The 27,905-nt window shown below is 36.4% G+C and overlaps 1 protein-coding gene across 1 annotated transcript; it reads left to right on the top strand.

Moving 5' to 3' along the window:
* The first annotated feature begins 78 nt into the window (after positions 1-78).
* CCDC180 (coiled-coil domain containing 180) lies at positions 79-26,754 on the top strand. The gene is made up of 35 exons (XM_075519797.1): positions 79-183; positions 280-408; positions 605-715; positions 1,754-1,849; positions 2,102-2,265; positions 2,500-2,619; positions 3,249-3,328; positions 4,024-4,112; positions 4,626-4,748; positions 5,382-5,555; positions 6,089-6,204; positions 7,523-7,649; positions 8,085-8,124; positions 8,226-8,455; positions 9,054-9,271; positions 9,752-9,927; positions 11,052-11,232; positions 11,761-11,907; positions 12,182-12,326; positions 12,535-12,651; positions 13,065-13,160; positions 13,513-13,626; positions 14,320-14,519; positions 15,284-15,354; positions 16,148-16,280; positions 16,863-16,934; positions 17,862-17,928; positions 18,267-18,408; positions 18,831-18,991; positions 19,804-19,941; positions 21,356-21,467; positions 21,702-21,807; positions 22,361-22,499; positions 23,919-24,662; positions 26,680-26,754. The coding sequence occupies exons 1-34, from the start codon at positions 154-156 to the stop codon at positions 24,048-24,050; spliced, it is 4,296 nt and encodes a 1,431-aa protein (XP_075375912.1). The 5' UTR covers positions 79-153; the 3' UTR covers positions 24,051-24,662; positions 26,680-26,754.
* Positions 26,755-27,905: the final 1,151 nt, after the last annotated feature.

Genomic DNA, 27,905 nt, shown 5'->3' with positions numbered 1-27,905 from the left:
ATTCGTTGTGCATGCGTTATATATTCTGCAGCGACAGTTCCAAGCTACATTATACTAATTTCTTTCTTGGCAGTTCCCGAGGAAACAAAGAGTAATATCTTGGAACGCCTGTCAGAACGCCGGCGAGGCCGTCACGATGAAGCACTAACCTCAATGTATCATGAGCTTGCCTGCATTGCCAGGGTAAGACTGGTTTTTGTAATCCAGGTAGTCTGGACTGCTATACTAAGGTCAGGGCCTAATATTCAAAAGATCAGACTGACTTCCTTACCTTTTTAGGAGATGGAACCCTTTGTTTTGGAGCCTGGAAAATCCTTTCTGACAAAACTGATGGAATCTGATAGAAAAATTGAACTTCTGTTTAAAAAGATTGAGTTGGACGCTACTCTAGAAGGTTTCTCGATTGAGGTAAGGCAGCTCATGCCACTGTCTCATCTTCAGTTGTTTGTACCTGGTCTGTGTAACATAGCTTCTTACGTCTTGCTGTAGTTTTAAGATATAAATGCTTGTTGTTTTGGGGGTGGGGGAGTTGGTTGGTTGTTTGAAGGGGGGCAGGGTTTGACATTTACTTTTCAGTGAAACTGTGAGTAAATCCTTCTTGCAGGGTTTGGAAGAACTGTGGAACATCATCCATCAGGAATCCTTGACCAGAAGGAAGTGGATTAGGGAACTGGATGAAACCTTAAAAAAGGTTGAATGGAGTCGAGCTGATAAAGTGAGCTGTAGTTTTAATAGCTGTTAATTAAGCATAAGATTACTATTTGCTTGTAATGCTGGATGCAGAGCAAAGAGTAGATTGTTTCCACAGGAGTCAAAGAGGTCCACCAGGGCTTCTGTTGTGTAGGTGACTACTGTCTTTTCACTGATAGATCATTTCCTCATTTTATACCAACATAATCAGAAGATACTTCTTTTCCAGTTACAAGGTGTTTGTTTCTTCCACAATTACCTGTAGTAAAGATGCAAGGAATATGTGAGCTGCTTTTATTCTTCTGCAGGGTTATTTAGGCCAAACTGTCAACAGGCCTAATGTTATTTTGTTGGGACATAGCTATTCTGCAGCTGAGAACGTGCACAGATGTGGCCTAACTAATTTTCGTTTGGGTAGGCTGGGTATCAGTAGCAGACATGCTACAGTTATGGAGGCTTCAGCCTGACCTGTAAAAGTCATTGGACATCACAGTAAATGTTTGGACAAATAAATGGATAGTCCATAAGGAAGTCCTTGCTACTTTTTCCTTGTAGGCAAACAAAAGCTGTCTGTTATACCTGTGTCAGTTTGTCCTCTCTTTGTAATGTAGACATGATGAACAGCTCCAGCAGTATCACCAGAAACTTTTCTGTTTGATTAGTTATGAAGAATACCAGAGATGACCACGTTTGCTTAGATTTTATGTCCACTTAAAACAACCACTGGTGGATTCACTACAGATATTTGAAAGGAAGTTGGTTTGATTTTTAAATTCAGAGCACTCTGCAGAGCACTCAATTATCACAGATATTAAAGAGAAATCAGTTGAGTAGTAACAAAATGGAATGTTTTAGTTACTATTTTTATGAATGATTAAAAAAATAAGTATTTAAGATATTTAAGATAGCTATTTTAAGATTCTCTTCTCAATCTGTCTATCAGCAAATTGAATTTGTTTTAATGGAAAAAAATTGTCTTGTTCATATCATTGCTTAACTTGGGAAACTGACAGTTGAGTTATACAGATTTTTTTTTGTTGTTCTTTATTCTTTTATTGCACAGATAACAGATGTACTGAGGAAGTATACTGTGATACTGGAGGAAATTTCCTTCTTCTTGTCAGCTGATGTTTACAGGTTCATGCATGATGAGGCCATGGTAAGTCTTTCATACTGAGAGTCTGTTTTACCTGCGAGAAGACAGCAATCTGAATATTCCCAGAATGTCTTCTTTCCAACTGAAATTCATTATTTCTACCTATCAATCACTGCAATATAGGAGAGTTTTCTGTTTTGCAGGGTATTCTTTATAATTTGTATTCTTTTTCCCTCATTTTACATAGAACAGGCAATTTTTTTTTTTGCATGTTATATGCTGCTTTTATTCCTGTTTTTGTTTTTTAATACACAGATGATTAACAGAACACTGTTGGCTAATCAGAGGGCAATTGCCAAGCTGTTCTTTAATCTAATGAAATCAGAGATGAAGAGGGAATTATCAGATCGATTAAAATGGCAAGGTAGAGTCAAGGACTGGAAGCTCATCCGAAAGAACTATGTAGTTCACAGTTTCAGGTCAGAAATTTTACAGTTATATTTTGGAGTATGAATAACACAAAGTGACTAGTGTTCACTTATGTTTTCTATAAATAGTAATATTTTATCATTTTTCCATTATAAAAATAAAAAGCTAAAATAACTTAGCATTCTTTTTTTACCTGGTATGGATAAAACATTTTTGTATTTGTATTTCAAACATGAAAGTTTCCCAAACAGATATTTACTTCAATGTATTCTTCCATCCCACAGAGAATTTATGGCAAATGAAGAAATACAGAATCCCCCAACTGTGAAAACAGAAATGGAAAATATGATAACAGATCAGATTTTACTTAGTGAAAGGAGACTGGAGTTTTTGCAGCACCTTGGGTATGACAAAAGAGAGAACAGGAACAAAGGAAAATAGAATTCTTCCTAGAGTTAATGAAGGACTTGACTACAAAATGCCCTTTGCTCACTTTCAGTGTGCGGTTGTACAATGCAGCAGTAAGGCAGGGCCTAAACTTCTTTTGTAAAGCTCTTTTTAATGGAAAAAATGCATTCTTGGTTTTTAATGCACCAGTTACACTAAACGGGGTGATCGAGGGCTAGAAATGCAGAAACACAAAAGTAAATCTTACTAACGTTTGAAATGTGGTAGAAAGGGGCAGACAAGGATGGGCAGAGAAATAAAAATTGGTGATCTTGTCAAGGCATTATTTCAAACACTGCTATGTTTGAGTGTCCATCCTGACAACAAGAAGATGGTTTGGGTGCAATGCATTACAATATTTACAGTTTTTCTTTTACAATGTATGTAGCAACAAGATAGATTACTGTTAGTTCCTTGCCAGTAAACAGTGGCCTTGAAAAACAGCAGTCATCTTGTTTTATTTTCATTGCTGATATGGCTGTAAATAAAGCACAGTAGTATGGTTACTCTGATTCATAATTTTATCCTTTAAGAACTGACTGGATTATATTTGAAGATATCTGACTCTTGTTTCCTATTTCAATAGTGATTTGTTGCCTCCAACACACACAAAAGCTGAGATAAATGAATGGTACAGATCTCTGGTGAATTTAAACAAAAGTATAGGTAAGTTGGGAAATCATAAAAACAGTCTGGAATTCAAGCAATTCTTTCTTTCTTTTTTCCAGGCAGTAATGAGTCAGACGGTTGCTTTGGAAGTATACGTTTGCTATATGCTTTGTTCCATGCGTTTCCATGTACCTTCTAAGTTGCTTTGAGCTAGCAATACGACCAAATAAGCTGTCTATTGCATCACCTCCCTTTTGCCAGCACAAGCATTTTTGCATGGTGAGATCTAGCAGGAACTGACTTGGTTAGAATTAATGTGGGGAAAATAGAAGGTTAATTTTAATGCAGATCAGTTCTCAATCATAGAAAAATACTCCTTTTTACCTCCTGGGGGATGAGAGGGGAAGTATTTGAGATGCTTCCTTTCTCCAAGTCCTGTAGTGTGCCTTCCCTCAGTGTGTCTACCTTGTCTTTCTCCAGAGCACATCTTGTCTTAATGTTTGTAACCTGTATAGTAGCAAAGAAGTTGCTAGCAATTGTAAATAACTCACTACTTTTAAGCATAATGATAAAAAGATTCGTATTAAAACATCTTATTTTATTGGTTGATAGTGTCGTACAAGTGTGAAGACACTACTGGGATATATTAACTGTGCTGAGACTCAGCACGGGTCCTCTGTCATGTTTCCATTTCACACTGCACTGTGAAATACAGAAATCTTTACAATGGTCTATTCTTCCATATCCTTCAGATACCCACAATGTGCAGTCTATGATGAAAATACGCATCCAGTATGGGATGGTCCAGCAAAAATGTTTGGCAGAAGTGCAGTTATGCAAGGTTAGTATCATAGCTTTGCGAATTCATGGAAGGATTGTTGGTAATGGTATACAGTGTGTTGTTACAGTAATACATGTTTGAGGATCCACCAAACACTGAGATGACAAGTGTAATTACTTTTTAGCCTCTGTCTTATTCTGTTAGAAAACTTACTGTCCATTTTGTTTCACAGTAGCATGTGGTATTTGTACTTGAAATGTGTAAAAGCAGTAACAAATGCCAGTAATGAAAGGAGTACTGTCCCACATTTAGGTGGAGGACGCAGGGTCAGAACCCTCAGCCTTTGTGCTGAATCTGTCTTATCTTGGGAAAGAAATTCCACCTCTGTGCCTCAGTTTCTCCCTTTGTGTCCAGATAGAACGTTTACTAACAGAATGTGAGATCTAGGGGGTTGAATCTTTCTCTATCCATTCACAAGAAAAGAAGAAACACTAAGTTTAACCATACTCTAAAAGCTACGCAATATTTGTTGTATTATATGCATGTCAATAACTTAGCGTTCTTTTAATTTAGAATAACCTGTTGAATCTGAATGTTTGCACAAAAAAAGAGGCTGAAGAAATTGTGAATTCTGACTTTCTTCAGTTGACTGAGAAACTAAAAAGTCAGTTTGAAGAAGAACTGGAGCATATGGATGTACGTTTATTACAAGTATTTTTATTGCTCTCTGGGAGTAGTCTGGTCTTCCTGTGCTACTGCCTGAAATGCCATAGGCATCTTGGGCTCTTGATGCAATGTTAGAAAGAGGTCCATAGTGTGACTGAACAGCTGCCCCACATATAAAATGTTTGGTGTGATTCAAGGAGAAGAGTTCATAATTGTTTGGTTTATATTTATAATAGGTTGTCAGGGATGAATTAGGTATAGCCCATCCTGCCTGGAGGCAGAGGAATAGATTTAAATAATGTCTTAAATTTCTTTCAATCCTATCCTTTATGATTCCATACATGAAAATGACTGGGCAGTTGTTCCTAAAATGATAGATGGCCAGATGCTTCAGGACATATGCAGAACTTGGTGATTCTGTGCTTTATAGTACCAGAAAAATAAACAGAAGTTTTGATACTCTCAGCTTCTAGAACAAAAATCCACATTCTTATCCAGTTTACTTGGACTACTTTTTCCTCTCCAAGTAGAACAGACCATGTTGAATACTGATAGTGTACTTCCAGACAGCCTTTTATCATTTCATATGTCCCCTTGCTCATTCATTTCGCCTTCCAGCAAACGGTTTAATAGTAACTGGTTCACTTAAATGTATTTCTTTAGAGAGACTTTGAGGAGCTGGCTAAACAGAATGAGCAGAATTGTAGAGACTTGTACAGCTATTTTCAGGAGGCCATGGGGCTCTGGGATGTCCATCAACTCAAACTGTCCCAGCAGGAAGGTGAACTTCAGAAGAGATTAGATGAATGCAGACGGAAACAGGGTAACTTAATACAGGTACAAACATAAAAACAAGGATGCGGTATGATGTAAAGAAAGGACTTCTTAATGCAGAGAACACTCTGGAATTCAAAATACCTGCTATAAAATTTAAAAAGTAATCTTTGACATTTATACTGGAATTTCTCCAGGGTAGTTTCATTCTGTCAGGTACATTTTTTGCTAACTGCTTGATTCACACTTAATGTACAGTCATATCTTATTCTTGATATGGCAACGGTGATAAAGATTATATTTTATGTATTAAGTGGCTGCAAGTTTCTATTACTCATAAGACCTTGTGCAGGTATAGAGTCTTGTTTGTATGTCAGGTTCTCATATGGGTATAACATGCAACTTGGGGTGGCAATGTCAGAGATGTTGTTCATTATCTATGAAAAATCTTCCTAACAGATGAGTTTTGGTAAGGTATCTTCCCTTCTTGGTGTAGAATATATGTACATAATTAAATTATTTGCATCCTAAATAGTTATGAAGCATTTTAGTAATTATTAAATCATTTTTACTGGGTTCTTTTTATGTGGCCTTAGATGATGGAAGCTAATCTGGATATAATTTTGAATAAAATGAAAACAGCGAGCTCTGAAGAACAGCTGAAGAAATATTTGGAGAACGCCCTTTCTTCTTTAGATGACATTAGAGCTAGGTATTAATTTTGTAGTGCAAACTTAAAAAGTAAAGCATATTTGAATGTTGGTTATACTACTTAGGTCTTGTTTATGCTATAGTGTGAAGGTATGGAAAAACACTGCTTGCTACTTCATATAAGAATGTAAAATAAAATAATTTCCATATTGAACAAGGTTAAGGCAAATAATACCCACATTTTAGAAGTAGGACTAAGGAAGACTGGTATAATTTAAAAAATATACCGGATCAGTATTATTATGTAGTATACCATGTCATCCATGCGAATGGGATAATTATTTATTCAGAAGGTAAAAGCAGTAGTTCAGATTCTTTAATCGCAGGGATCAGAAAGTAGGTCTGTGCCATCACCTGTGCTCACAGATTTGATCTCTTTCAAAGTCGCAAGGACTAGAAGTTACTAATAACTCTCAGATAGTCAAAGTATATAGTTTGGTAATCTTGCTGTTACGTTTCTCATGATCAGGCATTTGTATCGTTAAAAATCACATCAAAATTGGCACATACCACTCTCCTTGCTGAAGATCTTAGCAGAAGGTTTGACAATTTTCACACCCAGAAGGTCTTTTCTGTCTGTTAGATTGGAGGCATATTAGAAGAGCGATGTGGACCTGAGAGGCAGATACACGCACGTGCACGCACCTCACACTGTAGCTGTGTTTAGAGCTGTTGGTTCAGTACTCTTTATATTCATTAGGACAATTTAAAAAAACCCAAAGGTAATGTACCTTTTTAGGTAAGTGAAAATACAGTGAGAGGTTGCAGAGATGGAATGTAATCTATCTGAACATTTGAACACGTACACAAATTCCCCATAAGTATCTTCGTATAGGAGACAAAGCAAATGTAAATGTAAATGAAAACAGGTGTGAACATTGATTTTTCTTGAATCAAGACTCAGCTTGAACCATTAGTTTTCATTTCCAAGTAAAATGAAAATAAACCAGAAAAGCTTCAGTCACAGCTGAGCATGACACAGAACTAACATGAAAGATAGTAATTTGACCTCTCACTTCTAATATTCCTTATGTAAGCACAGGTCTTGAATGTTTTCCCATCCCAAATGAAAGATCGAAATACTTTATTGTAAATATTTCTTAACTTTTGTGCATTTATATATTTGAAATGAACTAATCTCTACTAACAAGCCAGGATGTGATTGTATTCAGGCTAAACAGATACAGTACAATGTTTAGCCTAAAGGTTTTATGAGATTGGTTGAAAAGTTAGATTTGGATTTAAAGACATTGTAGTAATATTTCATTTTATTTCTATACATACTTGAGTCTCTTAAACAGTGACCTTAAATTTGACAGGTATGAGACATTCAACCAAGTTCTAATGGATAAAGTAATGGCTTACCCAGAAGCTATTTTGTGGGAATTGATTTCTTATAGTATATCCATCAGCCAATATTTTAACATAAAGGAAATCTTCAAACAGGTATAAAGAAAACAAACTACTTCTGGTTTAAAATCTTACTGGTGTATTAATTTTTCACTTTGGGAAAATTTATATTACCTTTAAAATTTAGATTATATAAACTAAAGTATTGTTTTGGCCATAGGACTGAAGTGCTTTTGGTAGAAATAGAGGGGGGGAAACACAAAACCTTTCTCTGTCCCACACTTTTAACTGTGTCCTTGTTACAAACTGCATTTCGGAAAATTCACTTGCCTTTTAAACAGAAAACTGCAAGGTAACAAAATTATATTAATCAATTTGAGTGTTATAGCTTCTTTAGAAGATAAGTGACCCATTCAAGACTATCATATTGAAATAGATATATTTTGAGAAGGAATATGGATTTCTTATAAGCAAGCAAATCCTCATTTTTAAATTGTGTGAGGTTTTTTGTTGTTGTTGTTTTCCTTTTAGAACTTGCAAGGAAAGACAGACTCCACGTTTCAAGATCAAGGTAATACCTCAATGGTACAAACAGGTATTTTTTTGCTTGCTTATTTTTCAATCTGTATTTCTTTGGATTGTGACCAGTAAAACTCTGCTTTAACTGGAAAGAACTAGTTAAGGCTTCAGAAGCTGAACATCTGGTGGAGCAGCAAGCTGAGAGCATTGTGCAAGAAAATGAAGGAGAGGAAAAGACGGACAGTTGTCAACAAGAAAATGAAGAAACAAACACAGCTGAGAATGAGGAGGTCTTTGCACAGAAAACTGAAGAAGCAGAGGAAAAAGAAGATGGGGAGAGTATTCCTCATGAAAGTGAAGAAACTGAGCCTGCAGAACAGGGGGTAAGCTTTACACAGGTTAGTGAACAAGAGAATAAATTTGAAGGGGAAGGAAGTCTTGCACAAAATAATGATGAATAGGAAGTCTTCTTTTTGCTGAGGTAAGTAAATTCCTTAAAGTAGATTAGATTTAGTTTGTACACAAAGCACGCAGGAGTCTTTATTGTTTTCATTTATTTCTGGACTATTAGGGCTTTAGATCCTTTTTATGGGCAAATGGAGTGTATAAAAGTGTACAACCATTCCTTTTGCACTGCTTTTATCCTTGTAAAAAGCTTTTGCATGGAATTTTTTTTTAAGTATCTTTCTTTCATCATAGTATTCTTAACCCATGGTGAATTATTTAAGCTGTATTTGTATCTAAGTATTAGTTTTTCAGGTCTTTAGTTACGTGAATTTATTACCATAACAAAAACCTGTTAAAACATTGATGACTCTGCCTATAGAGACTTGCAAGCATATTTTCTGTATGAATGTTGTCCAAATTGAGAATGAGAACGTTATTCTTAATATCCTAGGATTCTTACATTAGGTTGTGCACTGTTGATTCTATGCTTATACCTTTAAAGGTAACAGATGACTATTTCCAGTTGTTTTCTAGGCTATATTCAACAGCAGCAAGGCAGAAAGCTCTGAAATTGCCATTGAGACCTTTTCCACTTCTAGTGGAAACTCTTACACAGTTCTTGGAGTTGAAGAGGCAGGAAAGACTGACATCCCAGAGACTTATTTTACAAAATATGAAAAAAAAGAATCACTTCCTATGTACCTGAAATATGTACTTATCGAAGAAACTGTGTTTGTAGAGCTGAAGAAACGGTTAGTAGAAAACAGTTTATGTTCTTTCTTTCCCTTTAGGTAACAGACAAATATCAGCTGTTTGGAAGAAACATTAGACTAAAGATGCAAAAATCATCTGATTATTTTGATGTTGTTCCTCTTTTTAAATTGATAAAAATAAGAGAAAATTTTTATATTGCTTTTCATCCATGGCTCTCAAAGTATCACACAAGCATTTACCTCTTACAGAACATTCATATTTTACAGAAAATAATTTAGTGAGAAAATATATTACAGAAAGGCAAGTAATTTGCCCATATTCCCTGCAGAGCCATGAAGGTAAAATGCCTGGTACTCAGTAGTATGCAGCCAGCAGAAAAACTCTACCAGTATTGTGCAAATGGTAATGAAACCATATCTTTCTATAGTCAGAAGTTAAATTCTTAGAATTAATATATTTAATAAATTCTTATGTATTACTTACTGTTCCTCACTGTAATATTTCTTTTTCAATCATAGGATTCGCCTCTGCTTTTTTGAACACTTGGAGAAATGGTTTGCAGAGTCCTTGTCCATATCCTGTGTCTTTGTAGCTGCCAAGAAAGAGGAGCTGAATTCAGAACTTCAGCTGTGTCTTTGCTTGCATCAACGAAGACAGGAGGATATAGAGACAAATATCTACAATGTTAGAGCTGGTAGTGACTTTTTTTTACTCTGAGCATTACATGTCTTCATTTAGAGGTGATCATAAGTGGACTAAAATCTGTTTCAGTGTCAGTTGACTCAGCAGTAGAGGACAATAGGAAGCAGCTGAGTGTCTACTAATTCCTAGTATAATATGTTACTCATATATTTTAAAAAAGATGTTTCTTTTCTATAGTTCATACTGGTTTGTGCTATGTTATGTTTGGAAAATACCCAGCAGTGCCTTGATCAATGACTTGATTGTAAAAGATGTAGAACATTCAGTTTCTGTTGTCAATATTTGTGAATCCTCATTCTCCTTGTAATTATTTAACAAGAGTTTGCAATGTACAAAGAATAATTTTAAAAGTGTTGCAGAAAAAGAATTAGCAAGTGTTGGGAGAGACAAAATGCCAGGGCTTGGCTTCTGAATACAGGAGAGGAAGGATTTAGCTATATGAAATATCACCGAGCAGCTACGGATTGGCCACTAATCAGAACTCTTTCTTTGTATGAGAAGTGTCAGGTTTTTCTGGTGGGGAAAAATATTATTTAATACAGGTTTCTTGTTTCTTGGTCTTTAACATATAAACTAAAAAATTCTCTTTTGGGAGAACAGGCAAATAATTTTTCAATTCCACTTTTTCCTGCAAAGAGGACAGGTGCCTTTTCTGGCAGTTTTCTTGAGGTTGATTGGCTGGTTCTTGATTTATCCAACTATTGTTCCAGAAGGGAGACCAAAAATTATTTTCCACACACACACACACAAAAATTGGGACAAGTGTGTTTTCCATTAAAAAAAAAATCCTTCACCTTTACTTTTGTTACAAGACTGAGAACAGAGAGATAATGGAGATGCCAGCAGTGACCAAAAATAAAGGAAGAAGAGGGCTTAGAACAAACAAAAGACATTTATGATTTGAATGGATTAGGAGCTGCCAGGGATCTATGTCAAACATAGGAGAAAAGTCAAAAGAAACAGAATCGGATGTATTTTATTTGTATGTTTTAGCCACTCTGAGATCTGGCTCTGTTTATTTCACTGCTGCTTCTGATAATAGGTTGGCTGGTGGTTGTGACAGTCCACAATAAACAGGGAATAATGACCATATTGTAAAATTTCTTTTCTTATCAGTGGAACTGCTGTTTCACAAAGAGTGTCTAGAGTGCCACTGTGCAGGTGTGATGGAAGCTCTGAAAAAGGAGAAAGCTGAATTTCTAAAATTTTGTGATCAGCAAAATAACATCATCAAAAACTTACATTCACGAATCCATGACATGGAGTCTGTCCTCCTCAGTGCTCCTATGACTGAGAAGTAAGTGTGCCACAGGTGTTGCTGGCTGTGAATTTCCATTGTTAAATACTCCTGATTGCTGTCTGAGATGTCCCTGGTTTGCATTCTGAATCTGTTTTATATGTCATTACTCTTCAGTGAAGACTACTTCGTGAAACTTTAAAAACATGTAAAGAATTTTTGTTTCCTTTATCGCTCCCTGAAGAAATTAAAATCAGTACTGAATGGATGACAACTTTCATATATTTTCAAAGTGCTGGCAGTCTTAAAGTAGAAAAGGTTTTTCTTCTGTTTAGATTTTATCCAGTTTACTGAACCTGCACAGTAATAGCAATTGACTAATTGGTTTTGAAGGATACTCTTCAATAGCATCAACTGCTTGCTGATATCTGCCGACTGTTCATAAAAACAATGACAGTTCAGCGAGTTGCTTTCAGAATACTAAAACACTCCTGATTTAGTTCATGTCTTTACAGCCAGCAGTCTCTGAATCATAATGTGTGCTCCTCTTTCTGTATGATTTCCCTGTCTTTTATTATTTGCTGTTAGGTTAGTTTCTTTCAGCAACACTCTGCACTCAGAGCTACATAATCATCTGGAAGTGATCCAGGTTTCCCTGAGAAGTTACCGGAACTATTTGGAGGAAGCTTTAGGAAAATTAAGGGATTCAAATGTGGATTTTCTCAAAGCTTGCAGGTATAGAGATTTCATTGGAGTGTTGTTTATAAATAGTTACCTATTCCTGGGCATCAGCATTTGTGGCACAGGTTGAACAGTAAAATTAAAGTTTCTTTTGTTATTCATCTAGTTTGCTATTTAAAAAAAAAGTTCATTTTGTTAAGCCACAATTATTATACTGTTTTAATCGCATTTGTGTTGGTATCTATGTTTTAGGGCTGCTTAGCTAAAACAGTCTTTGAGAAAAGGAAGACTCATAGCCAATTGCTTTTACTTTGCTGGTTGCTTTCAGATTATTTTTGGAGGGAGGTAACTTTTCGCCTGAGGAGGTAAAGTCTTTCAGCAAGTGTGTTCAGAAAGAAAGTAAGCATATCGACTCTTTTGAAAGTTTAATCAAGACAGATATGGCAAAAATGGAATCGAGCTGCTTGGAGGAGGTGTGCAGACTTTCGTTCTTTCGAATTATGTATTATATTGGCATATTTGACATGATTTATAACAGCTTGCTTCCAGATTAGGACTGCAAGACTGTTCTGTGTGGCAATTACATGATGAAAAAATAAGTAGAAATGGTCAGTTCTATTATTTAAGTTTTAAAAAGTGAAAATTAATTAGTTCTGTCTCTTGTTTCTGGCATTCTTAAAGGCTACTGAACTTATCAACCAGTCTGAAACAAAGTTCCGTTATCTCTTTATGAATCGAGTCTTTATGGAGAAGATCCAACGATTTTTGACAAATCTACGAGTGCAAATCAAATCAGAGGTACAAACAGAAACATCAGAACTTTGTTTAAATGAATTATAATCATTTCTCTTTTGTTCCAATGAAGAGCTTTTTGGCTGAATTCAGAGTGGACAAATACTAAGTGACTTTTTATATTCATTCAAAACCTGTTTTCTGTCATTATCAAGTTAAAACTATGTTTTTACTACTGTTACAGCTATGCTGAAACACTATGGTCTTGCAGCATATTGAGTCTGTACATCTGAATAGACCAGCATTTTTGTGTGGTGCAGTAAAGCACATGAAGTGTTGCTTTTGTGAATTACTGTTTTCAGCTTCTCTGAGTACCAGTGATTGAGTGTTTTTACCAGCGAGTCTAGTGGTTTCAAAGTGGAGCCTCTGAAAATCCCTTGAATGGGATTTCGCTTCACCAATATCTGCTTCTGCTTTAGGTAGCAAATTCCAATCTGCAGGCAGTGACGTTAAACTCTTATCTGGAGAAGCTCCATCAGAAGATAGATGTTTGTGCTCATCCTACTGCAAATGAAGTAAGTTCTAATCTGCATGAAATGGTGTTTAATTTCACTTGGTATTAATTTGACTCACTGTGCATGTTTGTATAATGTATAAACTAATATTTTTGAGGTAGACTTATTTTTATACACATTTGCGGGGTGGGCAGAAAGAGTACTTTACCACAGAATTTTTGCTCAGGAAGGTCCTGTACCTGTTTTCCTGTTTGTCAAACAAAAATCTCAGCCTCTATACAATTTCATTGCTTCCATGTATGTGTAAATAAAATGGTGACAGAACAGAGTCAAATGACGTTGTATGCACAACAGTCAGCATATTTGAAATAGCTAGTTTAGTGAATACCATCTGTATTATCATATCTTTTAGGCTTTGACTTCTGAAGAGTTGTATGATTTTGTCAAAGTAGTGTTGAAAGAAGTGAAAAAGAGGAGCCAGTATCTTGACTGCTTGCTAGTAAAAGCAATGAGCCCGCATGATAATGTAAGATAGCATTTAAGTTCTCTATATTTTATTTAATATTGACTGAATTTTTATGTGTATATGTTTTAAAGGTTTTTCAGAATCTGTGCTTTGAATTTTCAAATGAAGAAAGATGCTGCATTATGCCAAGCTGTCCAAGACATTGTAACATTAGGTCAGCTTCTTTAAGAGGCTGAGTAAATCAGTCACCACTGAGTTCACTAAATGTTAAAGATGCGCAGCATCACAATGAGTTGCTCAATTCTTCGCAAGAGTTTATTTTCAAGGTGTAGCACTATTCATAGATACATATTTCATGGGTTTCTTTAAATAATTTAAAAAATAATTTGATTTTTTAAAAAATCAGATGTGTCCTGAAAAGATTTTTTTTATCAAGTGGGTTTTTTTTTTTTCCTTCCTTGTCTGGAAAGTCTGTCTTTATTTTGTAATCTACAGTGGATCATTGTTTTAAGGGTATATACTTAAATACTGCTTATGATAATTATGAGAATCTACTCTTAACTACTTTTAAATGTCTCAGAGTTGTATAGCTGTAACAACATTACTACTAGAATTATAAAAAAACTTTCTTTCAGCCTGTGAAGCAAATTAGTGTATGATTGGAGATCTGCTTTAGTAATCAGTAACTACGTGTAATGCTTTCACTAATTGCCTGCTACAGTCAACAGGGTTTCGTTTTTCTTCCCATTTCAGGAGGACTTCACCCCTCTTGCAACAAATGTTGCATTACAAGGTTCAATTGCTGTTGCCGTTCGAACAGAGTGTCTCAGAGATGAGAACAAATTGATGGTGATGGGGCTGGATCCTGTCCAATTTCCTTTGTTAAATCCAAGCAGAATGGGAAAGTCTGCAGTTGATGATTTATCAATAAGTGTTATCAAAAACTTACTTGAGTAAGTACTTGTTTGCCTAAAGGTATTTTTCTGATGTTGTCTTTATATTTTCTTTGCTATATATACCTCTTCTCTTCATGAGGCTCATGATAACACTGCAAGGGGCTTCACTACAGTATTGTTAAAATTTATATTCCAGAAGCATATAAAGGTTTTCCTGAATTCATATTTGGTAGTTTACCTCTGTATATACAGAACTATGGAATATATTGTTCATAGGTAATACTACTACTACTACATACAAAGCAGCCTAGCTTTAGAAAGCAGTCTAGCTTTAGAAATCAGTCTAGCTGAGAGTGCTTTCTTTTAAGAGCAAGATTTCTAATAGGCAAAAATACCCCACTGTGAGTAATAAGTGACATCTAGTTTATAGCACTATGATAAATTTTAGGTATTCAATTTTTGTCTTCTAGAGCCTTATTTTAGTTAAAAGGTGATTACATGCTACATAGTTGAATGAACATACAAAGTGTGAAATGAACAGTATGACAAGTGTGTGATTTGCAAATAAATATTTTAATGCAGTTTTGCTTGTAGAAATTCCGAAATTCCTGTTAAACAATTAGTCCCATGAAAGTACTTATATTTACACTGTCAGTTGTAACAGTAGTCCTATCTGTTAAATATTATCTCAGAAATTTAACTGCACTTAGCGCATGGTAGGGATAGAGAACTTACATAGTTCTCTATACAATATATAATATAGTATATCATATAAAATAGCAGGGTATTCAATAGTCGCTTAGCTCTTTTTTTTGTTTCAGAATTCAGCCGTCCAGAAAATCTTCAGGCCTAACTCAGGAGAGAAATGATCACTCACATTCATTAGGAGCAGGTGTGCCAGCATTTCTTTAATATATTACATTCATCTAAATTGTAGTTCCTAGCATATCGCTGAGCAGGTCTAGCATGTTGCAGGCCAGTGGCTTACATGCTAGCTTGGAGAGACTTGTGCATCCCAACTTTCTTCTTGGATATCTTTACTTTGCAATAATAAGATGATTTTTGGCTCTTAACCAATGAAAGCTGCAGAATGAGATAATGACTTTATAAAGAGTACCCATATTTGTGATAAAGGTAAAAGATAAAAGGGAAAAGGGGTGGAGAAAAGAATTAGAAGTCATGAAAATATGTAGGGGATCAGGTATCCTTCTCACAGTGTATTTTCATTCATTCAAAGGTGAGTGCAGAGGCAACGCCAACTGCTCCCTACCTAGTGTTCCCATTTCCTCATCTCTCTTCTCCAGAGCTTGACTCCTCCAGCCACTTCCAAAGATATCCTCTCTCTCTTCCACATTCCTAAGTCCCCATCACAGCCAAGACTATGAATGTAGCCCGGTCATTCTCCCTCTTATTCCCTGCCTTAATGTTGTTTTAAATCTCCTCCCATCTACCACGTATTTTCTATGACGTTCCCATTACTCATGCCCCAGTGCACAACCTTTATTGCTGTTGCCACTGCTGGGTTACTTCAGTTCTGTCTGCCAGAAATGATTGTTCCTATAGTCGTCCCCTTAATGTTGTAAGGAAACATTATAGAAATGAGAACACAAACTATATAACCATATTAAAAATACTTCAGTTGGCATTTATACAATCTTCTTCATCTTTCCTTGTTAAATATAAAGCAATTCTTCCCACATCAAAGAAGAATCATCACTTAAATGTATCTGATGAAAGTCCTCAGAACTCTGCTACTTACAGCTCTGCAGCTCGGATCACCAAGAAGTCATCTTGTAAAAAAAAGAGGCCAAGAGGAAGGTAAGACCCCTGAAAGGTCTTACTTATAATATTCCTATGCAGAAATTTACCTAAACTTTGTCCACTGCCTGTTCTGTGAAAAATTCTTAACGCTTAAGCATATTAGCCTTCTTTCCGTCTAGCTTATCATTTGGGATCTCTTCCCTGTTTATGCCCTCATGACTAGCACTGCATTTTTTTTCAGATTTTGGCTGGAAAAACACTCTTCTTTTTCTCCTTCATCTGCTGTTGTTTTGTATTGTGAAGTTGTTGAAATATAGACTAACCCCACTTTTAAATCAATATATCTTAATTTTCAGGTCTGGTGTCTAAATAGTATGTCTTCAGCTTAGTCCATAGATAGATGAAATGAGCTACTGCAATAGTGAAAACAACAGAAAAGTTTTGAGGAGCTGTTGAGGAGACAATCCTGAGAATTTTTTTCAATCAAAAAATTATTTTCATATAATACTAGTTTTAGAGTTACGTTTTTCCCAATTTTTATTCAGTTTCATGTCCATCATATGACTGACTAGCTCAGATAATCAGCCAGAGAAGGAAAATATTTGTGGATAGTCTCAAATTAATATTTTGACTCCCTAGGGTAGGGACAACTAGACCAGTTCTCAGTGACAAGAGGTTCCAGATATTTGGAGAGAAGCCTCCAGAATCTGAGTAAGTAATGTGTATTTGCAGAAATAGAAGTTAATCTACAAAAAAACCCTACCTATCTATCTATCTATTTATAATCATGAACTATAGAATTCACCATTGAATTTTGAGGTATTTAACCTTGATATTTATGAGTGAGCGTGTTTACAGAACAGTTCCTTTTTGCAGCATAATAATAGTGAATATAAAAGTAATCCATTTTATTCTGTTTAATATCTGAAATGGGTGGCCTCATTGAAGCCCATGTACATTTACAAAAAATGGGCTGGAAAATGTAAAATAGCCTGTCTTTCAGTTATTTTCACCTCTAAGAAGAACAATAAATTTCATACACTGCATTCTTGTGCTCAATATTACATTTATATGAATAAACAAGGAACAAACTGTTTAGGAGGTGATTTTTAAATGGTTCCATTCTCCTCCTCTGAGAAAATGATCATATTTTTTCTTGATATGTGCAGTCCTACTATATAGAATTGAGATATTTCATAAGTGCCATGCAAAACTATTAAAATTAATGCCTAAGATGTTTAAGTGCTTGGGAATTTTGTTCCACATTGTGTTTCAAAATACTTCCAGTAAACAGCTAGACCCACCTTCAAATATTTTTGGTTTATCTAAAATGCATGGTAAGCCCTTAAGGTAAGTTTTCAGCACAGGAAGTTGGCCAAGATTGCTTTTTTGTTACAGTGACGTGGAGGTGTTCTCCAGTAAGCATTTACAATAGCTGAGAGTCCTTGCTTCTGCTGAAGAGAATCTGTACTAATGGGGGTGAAGGTTCTTAGGCATTCTGAATATTTCTTTGTGCATGCTCTGAAAAATGTATTAAAATAAACCTGAACAAAATATTTGAAAAACAGTAAATATTGCCAATGTGATAATTTTACAGTGTGAGTTTCTGATTTTTTTAAAAATTTTGTTTGCTTTCAGTACTTTTAAGGGGAGTATTATGAATATTCTCTGGTCGGGTAATAACAGCTTGCTCTGCCTTGCTGAGGTAAGAAAACCCAGTGTTCTTTGGTCACTTTTGCTTTCATAGGTCTACTCCTGTGTCAGCTAAATAATTTGGTTCTTTACAATGTTTGGATGCCCATCCAAAAATTTTCCTTTCTTCACCAATGCATCTAATTTTTAAGTAGTATTTGACAGTGTATTTTTAATCACAGGTTTCTTTATAAATATTAACTAAGCATTTCAGAATCAGAGGAAGAAAACTGGTCTCAAATAAGAGGGTGGTTGATAGATTTGTATATCCCTGCTACTGTTATATGCCTAGATGTGTCTTGTTTGAATGTGTTATCAACAACTTTTCTGTTTTATCTTTACCTCCTGAAGGAGTTCTACGAAAAAGGGAAGCCTCAAATCACAATGCCTGAAGATCTGCCAAAGACATTTGAACATTGCGCAGAAGTGCTCAAACAGAATCTATTGTCATACCAAAGTCAGACAGATGATTACTACAATTCCTGTCTTATAGGTAAATTCCTTCAGTTAAGACTTCTAATTTCTTGTGTATGTAATTTTTCAGTTACGTAAACTGAAAATTGCAGTGATCGAGAATTACGTAGCTTTCTTTAATCCATCACACTCAGTGGAAAAACTCCAGTTGATTTTACTGGAAATTGGGCCAATATTCTCTTTTATATATTATCAGCTACAAAAAGTGTGGCAGAAGGGCATTTGAGTAAGTTGAAAGACCTGTACAAGGTCACATCTTTTAGCAAGTGCATGTTTCTCAAAGCACTGGACCTAGAAAAAGGAATGGCAGGGACAGTATCTCTGTCAGAGAAAATTCCAGGTTGTTTGACCCTGGCAGTGTACATTCAACTTGGCTGAGTGGTTTTTTTCCTTGCAATGAATACTTCCATGTCACATAAACACCCTATCTTTTCCAAAAAGAATTTCAGGATCAGTTGAAGTTGTTTGAGAAGGAGCTCCCTTATGTCTCCCAGTTGGCAGTTGATAGTCTTTTAAAAGAACACGAGCAGAAGCTCAGCTATTCCACTGGTCAAATTCGGCACCTCTTCAATAAACAGCTGGAAGACTGGGAGAATGCAAAGGTGTGTATCGTGGACATATTTGAATGCTTCCAGTGTAAGCAATGCTAAGTGCATCAGAATTAATAACAAGAAAATTTTATCATCTCACTGTTTGCTTAATCACTCACTGCTGAGCTAACCACACATTTAGTTTCTGTGTTTGCAGTTAGTCTGCATAGTTCTACTGGAAGCTTTGTGTTTCTAGTAACTCAGTCCCTTCTCTCACTGCTTCCAGCATTGGGCTGCCTCTTTGTAATCTTGTACAGCTCTGCCTGTCATCTTACACTTAGATTGTAAACTCTTCAAGGGCTGTGACATTGTGCTATGGCTATACAGCTCATACTGTAAGGGTGCACTCATTTGTAGGTACTATGACATACGGATAATGAAATATCATTATTTACTATCTTTCAAAAAAGAGGTATATTTTGTCCGGTAATATCGAACTGATAACAGAATCATAACAGAGATCACGCGGAAAATGTTACAGAGTAAATCTTGAGATTTTGTCCCTCTGAGTCTTAAGTTAAATTCAGGAAAAAATACACATATAAAGACATAAAAAATATCTTGTTTACCACTTGGTAGGAGAGATTATTATTTGTTGAAAACAAAAACCAAGGTGAGATCAGAGGCCCTGTTCTCCAGCAGATAGGAAATTTGGTATATACTGCACTGCAAGGTTTATCTCGAGACAGCCAAGGAATACACTAAATTGTCTTTGTCTTTCTGAATACTTCTATATAAAACGTGTGGGTTTTACTACTTCCTTATTATGACTCAATTGCACATCCTTTACTGAAGGCATGTCTTTCTTATGTATTTACTTAAAGGCTGTGCACAAGAATCAGTTACATCCCTCTCTGGGACACCCAGACAACTTACTTCAGCTGGACGCTTTGTGCCAAGAGGAAATAAAAAGGCAAAAAGACCAAGCTGATGGTATTCGTCTCAACACACAGATGCTGCAGGTAATTGTAAAGTCATTGCTTAATATGAACTTAGATGTTGCATTTAGAAAGCAGAGTACATCTTGGATACACTTTTCCTCCCCATCAAAAGTAAACTGGAAAATGTTTTCAGTTTCAGGCAATCCTGTTCATATATCTTTTAACTTTTAAGTTATGATCAGCATTAGATCAATATATACATAAATGCATATGCACGTGTACACGTGCCTAGATGTCCTGGTTTTGGCTGGGATAGAGTTAATTTTCTTCCAAGTAGCTGGTATAGTGCTGTGTTCTGGATTTTAATGAGAATAATATTGTTAACACGCTGATGTTTTGGTTGTCGCTAAGTGGTGTTTATACTGGTCAAGGACTTTTCAGCTTCCCCTGCTCTGCTGGGCGCACAAGAAGCTGGGAGGGGGCACAGCCAGGACAGTTGATCCAAACTGGCCAAAGGGCTATTCCATACCATATGGGGTCATGCTCAGTATAGAAACTGGGGGGAGTTGGCCGGTGGGCAGCGATTGCTGCTTGGGGACTGGCTGGGCGTCGGTCGGCGGGTGGTGAGAGGTGGTATCACTTCCCCCCCCGCCCTCCCCCCTCTGGATTTTGTTCTTCTCTTGCTCTCTTGTTTTCCTTCTCATTACAATTTGTTGTTGTTGTTGTTCCAATTATTAAACTGTTCTTATCTCAACCCACAAGTTTTCTTACTTTTGCTCTTCCGATTCTCTCCCCCATCCCACCGGGAGGGGAGGGTGAGCGAGCAGCTGTGTGGTGCTTAGTTGCCAACTGGGGCTAAACCAGAACAATAGATTTATTGTGGAACTAGCTGATCTTTTGTATCATTCATAGAACATCCTGAGGAAGAGATGACTTATCTCTTAATGGTAGAATTATTGGATATAATTCTAAATTTGGAGTAATAGTGACATCCTCTGGTTAGTTATTTTACTTGCAGATGACAGATGCCTGGAAGGGTTTCTTCTGTGTGCATTTCATTAGTGCAAATAATCGACATTTTTCTACACACACAGAAACACATAGACTGTTTTAGAATAATACCTGGCCAAAGCACTTCCACCCAAAGTACCCGAATTCCAAAATGGCCTTTGCTTTGGGCAGAAGGATGCATTTCCAGGTAGCTGTTTTTATCAGGTTTAGATGCTTAACCCAAATATTCGACTACTGGGGAGCCATACACAGAACTCTATAGCTTTTTGCACTTTACCTTAGGTAATCAGGTAGTGTTGAGAATACTGCAGAGAGGCACTTTTAGACCCTTTTATGTGCAACTTAGAGCCTTATGTCTGTTATCTGCAGCTGTTGCAAAATGTCAAGGTTGGATACTTGTGTAGTTCTTTTGGAGCTAAACTAGAAGGAGAGGAGATCAAATTATCAAAGGAATTCCTCTCACTTGGCTCCAATGTCCCAACAGGACTGTGCTGCTGAGTGTGCTCAGAACTTTGTTACTGCACTAGCTGCCTTCACTGAAAAGCTGCTTCTGGAATTAGATGAAAGTATCACTATTGATGATGTACAAGTAGCAAGTAAGTAAAGAAGAGATTGCTTGTTCAGGCCTCCGCTTCCTACTCAAAGATTGCAGCAGACTTTCCCAAGGAAGAGGAGACTTTTATATGCTGTAGTACTTTAAATGGAAAGATTTGCATGACCAAGCATGCAAAGCTATTTCTTGAAAGTGAAGAGCATCTAGCTGCATATAGTTACTCAAAGCAATGGTACTACTGCCATTATTTTGTTGCTGCTGTTCTGTTATGTCCCAGAAACTGAGATGCCAAGAGAGAAGACATCCACTTTAATCCGCCGTAAACAAGCTGGACTTCCTCTAGAAATCTGTGAAGTTAAACCGCTAATTGAACGTGGGAGCAGGTAATATCTGAAGACACAGAACACTGTTCTATGTAATTTCTCCTCTCTAAACTGGTATCAGACACTGTGCTCATAGTTTTTTGCTGCACTTGTTGAAACTGCTGAATACTATGCTCATCATTAGTAATGTCATTTAACTAGTTATGGGGAAGTTTGGGTGGGTGATGATTGTAAAGAAAGAACAGCAATGAGTCAAAATAAATAAAAGTGAATTGCGTATTGTATTGTAAAGCAGTACAATTTCCATTTTATTGCTATGCCACTTTGCTAGCCACTATTTATCAATTCAATGCTTTCAAATCTATGAATATACTGTGTATTTTCACTCAGAAGACATGAATTCTATTTACTGTGCAGAGATCCTGAAGTTTTAAAAGAAAAGGTGGTTGCACTAAATAAGGTAGTTTTTAGGGTAATCCTTTTGTGGAGATTGAAACATTTAATCTTTTGCACTTTAAGTACAAGTAACATGAATTAGTATAATCTGCTGTCTTTTCTAACTTTCTTTCTCCTGTGGCTTGCTTGTTTATTTGTTTGGTTTGGTTTTTTAAAGGACTTGGCCAGGAATACCCATGACTACTCTCACAGACAATTCAGACTATATTATTTGCAGAGAAACTGCATCAGTTACAACAGCTAAGACTACACTGGGCCACGTAGCAGCAGTAGAAGCGAGAGATGCTGGATATAAGGTTGGTCTGTGGGAAAGGACTGTGAGTGGGGCTGCTACTGTTGTGGACTTGTTTTTTTTAAGAAGAAAATTATAGCTATGTATGTTTTTAATATACACAGTGTTTTCAGATCTTAAAGCTATATTCACCATGTGTAGAAATCCTCTCTTGTGTCCGTTTCTTTGTGATGTTATCAAAAGCAGATAGCATTGGTTTCTCAGAGAGCCCTCTCGTTCAGATACATTACAATGGGGAATTGTTTCAGCAGAGAAGCACGGATGGTGTCAGAAACAGGACGCTTCATGCATTTCAGCAGCATCATGATTCAAAAAGTAGCTGCTACCACAATACCATTTCAATACAGCTTGCTTTCACTCACCTTTCTTTCTAAAGCCTACAGCTTTAGCCTTAGATCACAAACACTAATTTTTCCATAAAAGGCGAAGGGCTGTAAGATACTTACATCCTATCTTACGTCCTATCTTACATCCTGAACCATCGCAGATCAGTTTCCACTATAAAAATTATTACTCTTTCTTCACTAAGTCTGCTAGAAGAATGAGCACATTCCAGACAACTCTGAGACTCTGACTTGCACTGACGATAGCTTGTGAAACAATAGTGTTCAGCAATTAGGAGAATATTCTAAATTATTTGGAAATAAATGGTCAGTGTTTATGCATCTGTCCTGGAAGTAATCATACTCCCAGAGAACTGAATGAATTTTAAATATATATATATTTTTAATAGGGAAATGTAAAATACACTGTCAACAATGGCAAATGCCATCAAAACTATAAATTTGCATGAGCTTTTTATGTATCTAGGTATGGTACCTAAGCACCTGGTTACAGTACAGTTTTGAAGTGAATGTATTTTGTCAGCAGGGTTTGATACAGTAAATGCATGCCACAGAAATATTTTCCTGAATGTATGTTGCATTAAAAATACAGTATTTTATATTTTGGAGCATGGACTCTTTAATAAAGGTGCCTTGAGATTTTCATGGTAGTCTACAAGTTTCTGTTTAGGCGAAATACCTTTTTAGCAGCTTTGTAATAGTTCAGTTCATACTCATGACTTAGGAAGTTCCGGCAAGAGCCAGAGTGCATTCTATGTTTGAGATGCATGCTTTCCTCTCTCTTCTCTGGAGACGGCAGCTCTTTAATCTTAGGAGCTAATGAAAGTGAGATGAAGATCTTGCTATTTTTAGCGAAATTTAAATATTGCTGATAATTTAGTTTCAGAAGCCTTTAAAAGGAACACAGAAGGAAGGCAGTGAATAATTCATTGTGCATATAGTTCTATTGTCAAAGGCAGAAAATAAGTGTCCTGTATGCAATCTTCTGATGCAGTGGATCAGGACCTGGATTTAGGCAAAGTAAAATTATATTTCATCACTACCAACTTTGTCCTTTATTGTTGTTGTTGTTTATACAGAAATACAAATGTAAACTTGAGCAGCAGTTTGCCCAGATCAAGGAAGAAAGTACAGCTCAGCTGCTGACAATTCAGCGTTGGGAAGATTGGTGGAAACGATCCATCCAGAAGATTAAGCAACTCTATACATGAGATCAGTCAAATCTTGCTGATGTCCTGATCATTGTTGGTGTAAACTGACAAGTTTGTACTGATATCAGTGATGTTATAGATTTAGTCCAACAGAATTTTCTTTTTTTTTTTTTTATTATTTCTGTTGCACTGAACAAGTGCAATGGTGAAAGGACCTATTTTTTGCCTCTTGAAATAAAAAATCTGACGAATGTGCTGTAAATGAAGTGTGGACTCTGTGCAGTGCTTCCTAGTTGGATCTCAGCCAGAGTAAAGTTAACTCGTTATGGTGCTAGCTTTAATATGAGAATCTGAAAAGCTAGAAGCCCAAGCAGTGGATTTGTACTGAAGTTCATGTTCAAGACTCAAGCATGATTGAATATGTCCGTGTTACGGCACAGTCTGAAGTTATAATAGTTACAGGCAGCCTGTTTAACAATGGAGTCCAGCAGGGAACCTTTTTCCTCGGCACAGATGAAGCCCTTCCCATGGATATCCTCTCCTTCTTCACATTCTGAATGACACTGCACTCACAGCTCGCTGCTTCAGTTTTAGAAATCTGAAATACAGGTTTAGAAATCTGAAATAGTTGATCTGCAAATAATATTTTCCATGGAACAGTCTACAAATGAGGTATTTATCTGCAATCCAGAATGCTTTCTGAGGCAGAGCTTGAAGATAAAGTACTGCTTTGTTCTGGGAGGTCAAGCAAGTTCATTTAGGAGTAATATAGCTATTTTCAACCATATTGCTTTAAAAAAAAATCTCTGAACAAATTCGAGGAACCTGAGTAACTGTTAAAAATGCTTTAGCCGTTTTTCTGCTTGTTAAGAGATTCTGTCACTAACTGCAACCACATCTATTCAATTTTTGTTTGCATTCATTGTGAACCCTAGAGTTGTAAATCAGTTGAGGACAAATACCGTAAATGTCAATGCGATGATTTTAGATGCAAGGAGACATTCTGAACTCATCTGGCTCCAGTGTTCTTGCAGATTTGAAACAGAAATTGAAGCAAAGGGAGAATGCATCAGCTGTGCTAATGATGCAATATTTCAAAATATGTGTATTACTTTTCCTGAGGGATTAGATGTTTACTCTGTAAAGACACATGGAAGTGCACTATGCCTATTATAATAGCTGAAACTGCACTAAAATAACCAGAACACCCATGTCTTTTTTTATTTTGCCTTAATTTTACTATTCAGTTTGAGGATAACTTTTATTCTCCTTTCTTCTGTCTGTTCATTATCCTCTGTCGTTCCCCACCACCCAAGTTCTATGCTGTTGTTCTCTGTACGCCATGGCGATAAGTGCATGAGGATGGTCAGGTGCAGGAAATGAGAATCCCCAGGAGACTATCTGCAAAGTGGTACTGTCTTATGTTTTCATTTATGTTTTGGGGGAAAATTTTGAGAGGATGTTTATGAAACTGGAAAGTGGTATCAAGCTGGGAGGGGCTGCAAGCACCACGGAAAACAGAATTCAATCAAGGCTTGATGTTTTAGAAAAACAAATAGCCTGAAAATGGAGTACAATTCCATAAAGTCAAGTACTTGTACATTTTATATGTCATAGACCCAGCTAGGAGAGGGAAGGAAACATCATAGACTTCAGATATGTAAAGGGAGTCTCCAGGTGCATGAACACTGTCATAAAAAGGCACAGACCTAAACTGCAGTACATGAGATCCTGGTTGGAAATTAGGAAGCCTCCTGATAAGAAGGGCAGTAGAGCACTGCCATAGGTTGTCTCCCACCCTATGTCTAGCCAGCTCTCAAAGAATGATTGAAAAGCAACTGTTTGAACCCCCCTCTGCACACTTGTCCATTTTGCGTGTGCCAGAGGCATCAAGCACAGGGTCAGATAGGTGGCACTGAAAAATCCTGGCATCGGTGTAGCAGCTCTTATTACAGAATTAGCATAGGAATTAGATAAAACTGGTCAAAGCATAGAATAACAGCTAGAGGGGAAAGGCTCGTTGCAAATCCTTCTACATTTGTGGATCCGCAGCATTTTTAGGCAAGAATCCAGAACTGCTCAGCATGAATCCATGAAGGCCTTAAATGGTGGAAGGCCTTGAGATTATATATATATATATATGTATATATATATAAAAAAATATTTTTTTTTTTAAAGTGGGATTTTGAGAAGTGGAATTTTTTACCTTTCTATCAAACTTTAGAGGGAGCTGTCTCTGGCAGTTACTTTTCTGTGAAAGACGGAGTTTATCTGCTGAAATGGTAACTGTATTAGCTGATATGCTATGTATCACCTGATATGCTTGGTTTTGGTGAGTTTATTAAATGCAATTTAATAAAATGAAATTAAATTTGCAAAGGGTGTGTGCTTTAGATGAATAAATGGAATCTACAGAAACTAGAATCAAATGAGAAAGGCTCCCCACACACTTGCAACTGTGATTAGATCTCACTGAAATTGAGAGGTTTCTCAAACGGTTTACAGGAACTGCCTCAGTGACTAAGTGGCCTGGCTCTTACAGTCTGGTTCCTTCTGTGTTCCTGATTTCAGAAAGACTGAATTAAAATGAAATTGCTTGGAAAACCTCATGCTTCAATAATAAAATAATCCATTTCTCTCATAGTGAGATATTTATAGCCAATTTCTGTTGCTTTTTTGTTCTTTGCAGATTGAAAGCTGCTGGGAGTAAGAAGTTGCCCTTCCTTCTTCTACTCTAGAAGTCATGATTTCCAGGAGAGTGTTGTTACTGCATTTATCTGGTAAGCATTTGCTGGCAAGCTTGGTCACATTTAAAACATGCTGTCTATATCTATACTGTGGTAAAAAACATAGTAGCAGAAAAATATAGGCAGTGTGTTTTATGGAAAGTCCCTGTTAGAGCTGTAAGAAAGAACAGTGATTCGTATAGTAGATAAAGTAACACTAGTACAGGGAGAAGCCTCCAAAGCGAGAGAGAAAAAAAGACTAATTGTGTCTAAATTAGTCTGCTAACACCGTATCTGACTCACAAACAAATGTTCAAGTACAGAATATTCCAGTTACATTTCAGTTCAGGCCTTAAAAGAGATGATTTTCTGTCTCTTCAAACAGTCCAAACTCACTCCAATGTACCTAGGGCTAGCTTTGTAGCTATCAAACATTGTTGCTTTCAAACATTGAGAATGTTTGTAGCTTTTGAGCATACTGAATGCTAAGTATGCCTTACAGATTCTCTTCAGCAAACTCAAACATTGTTTGAAAGGAATCTGAGATCAGGCATTTCTATTAACTATTAAATTATTAATTATTATTAAATTATTCTTAATTATACTGTATTTCTGATGTTGCAATTTGCTCTTATTTCACCTTGTGGGTGGTTGCATTTCACCAGTAGTAAAGTGATTGTATGTAAAAATCTATATAGATTGTGATCAGAACTGAAGGGAGAAAAAAGCTTATGCAGCCTATTTGTCTGCTACACAAATCAAAGGATGCACACACAGCATTTAAAGTTCCGGGAAGTGTCAGTATGTCACATCAGTGTATATTGCATATTTATCAATTTTGAGCATTGCCTTATGTGTCTCCATTGGTGTACGCTTTTCAAAAGTGTGTAGACCTACATTTTGTAGACCACTTGATGTAGATAAAAATACTTAGACCTGATGTTACAAGCTGGATGTTTCTGGACTCGTTTTGTCCTGAACTTCCCGTTTATGCCTTAGCAGCAGTGTATTGCATTAAAACGTGAATACACTGGATCCTACGCTAATTAGTAAAGTAGACAAGCAGTTAGCTAGAGTTATTTCTCAAAATCTGTGCCAGAGTCTGAGATCTTGGAAAATCCTAGGAAGGTATCTTTCAACATTACCTATCTTAAAATGTTTCTTTGCTATCCCAGGATTACAGCTGGGA

This window comes from Mycteria americana, chromosome 17, assembly GCF_035582795.1.
Source record: "Mycteria americana isolate JAX WOST 10 ecotype Jacksonville Zoo and Gardens chromosome 17, USCA_MyAme_1.0, whole genome shotgun sequence".
In the NCBI taxonomy this organism is placed as follows: Eukaryota; Metazoa; Chordata; class Aves; order Ciconiiformes; family Ciconiidae; genus Mycteria; species Mycteria americana.
This window is presented reverse-complemented; position numbering and strand designations above follow the sequence as displayed.

Bases quoted from the DNA above. Each gene is read 5' to 3' on its own strand.
- CCDC180 (XM_075519797.1), top strand. From the start codon at position 154: ATGTATCATGAGCTTGCCTGCATTGCCAGG. The intron at 12,327-12,534 runs GTGTGCAGACTT...GCATTCTTAAAG, and splicing joins AATCGAGCTGCTTGGAGGAG to GCTACTGAACTTATCAACCA. The intron at 22,500-23,918 runs GTTGGTCTGTGG...TTGTTTATACAG, and splicing joins CGAGAGATGCTGGATATAAG to AAATACAAATGTAAACTTGA.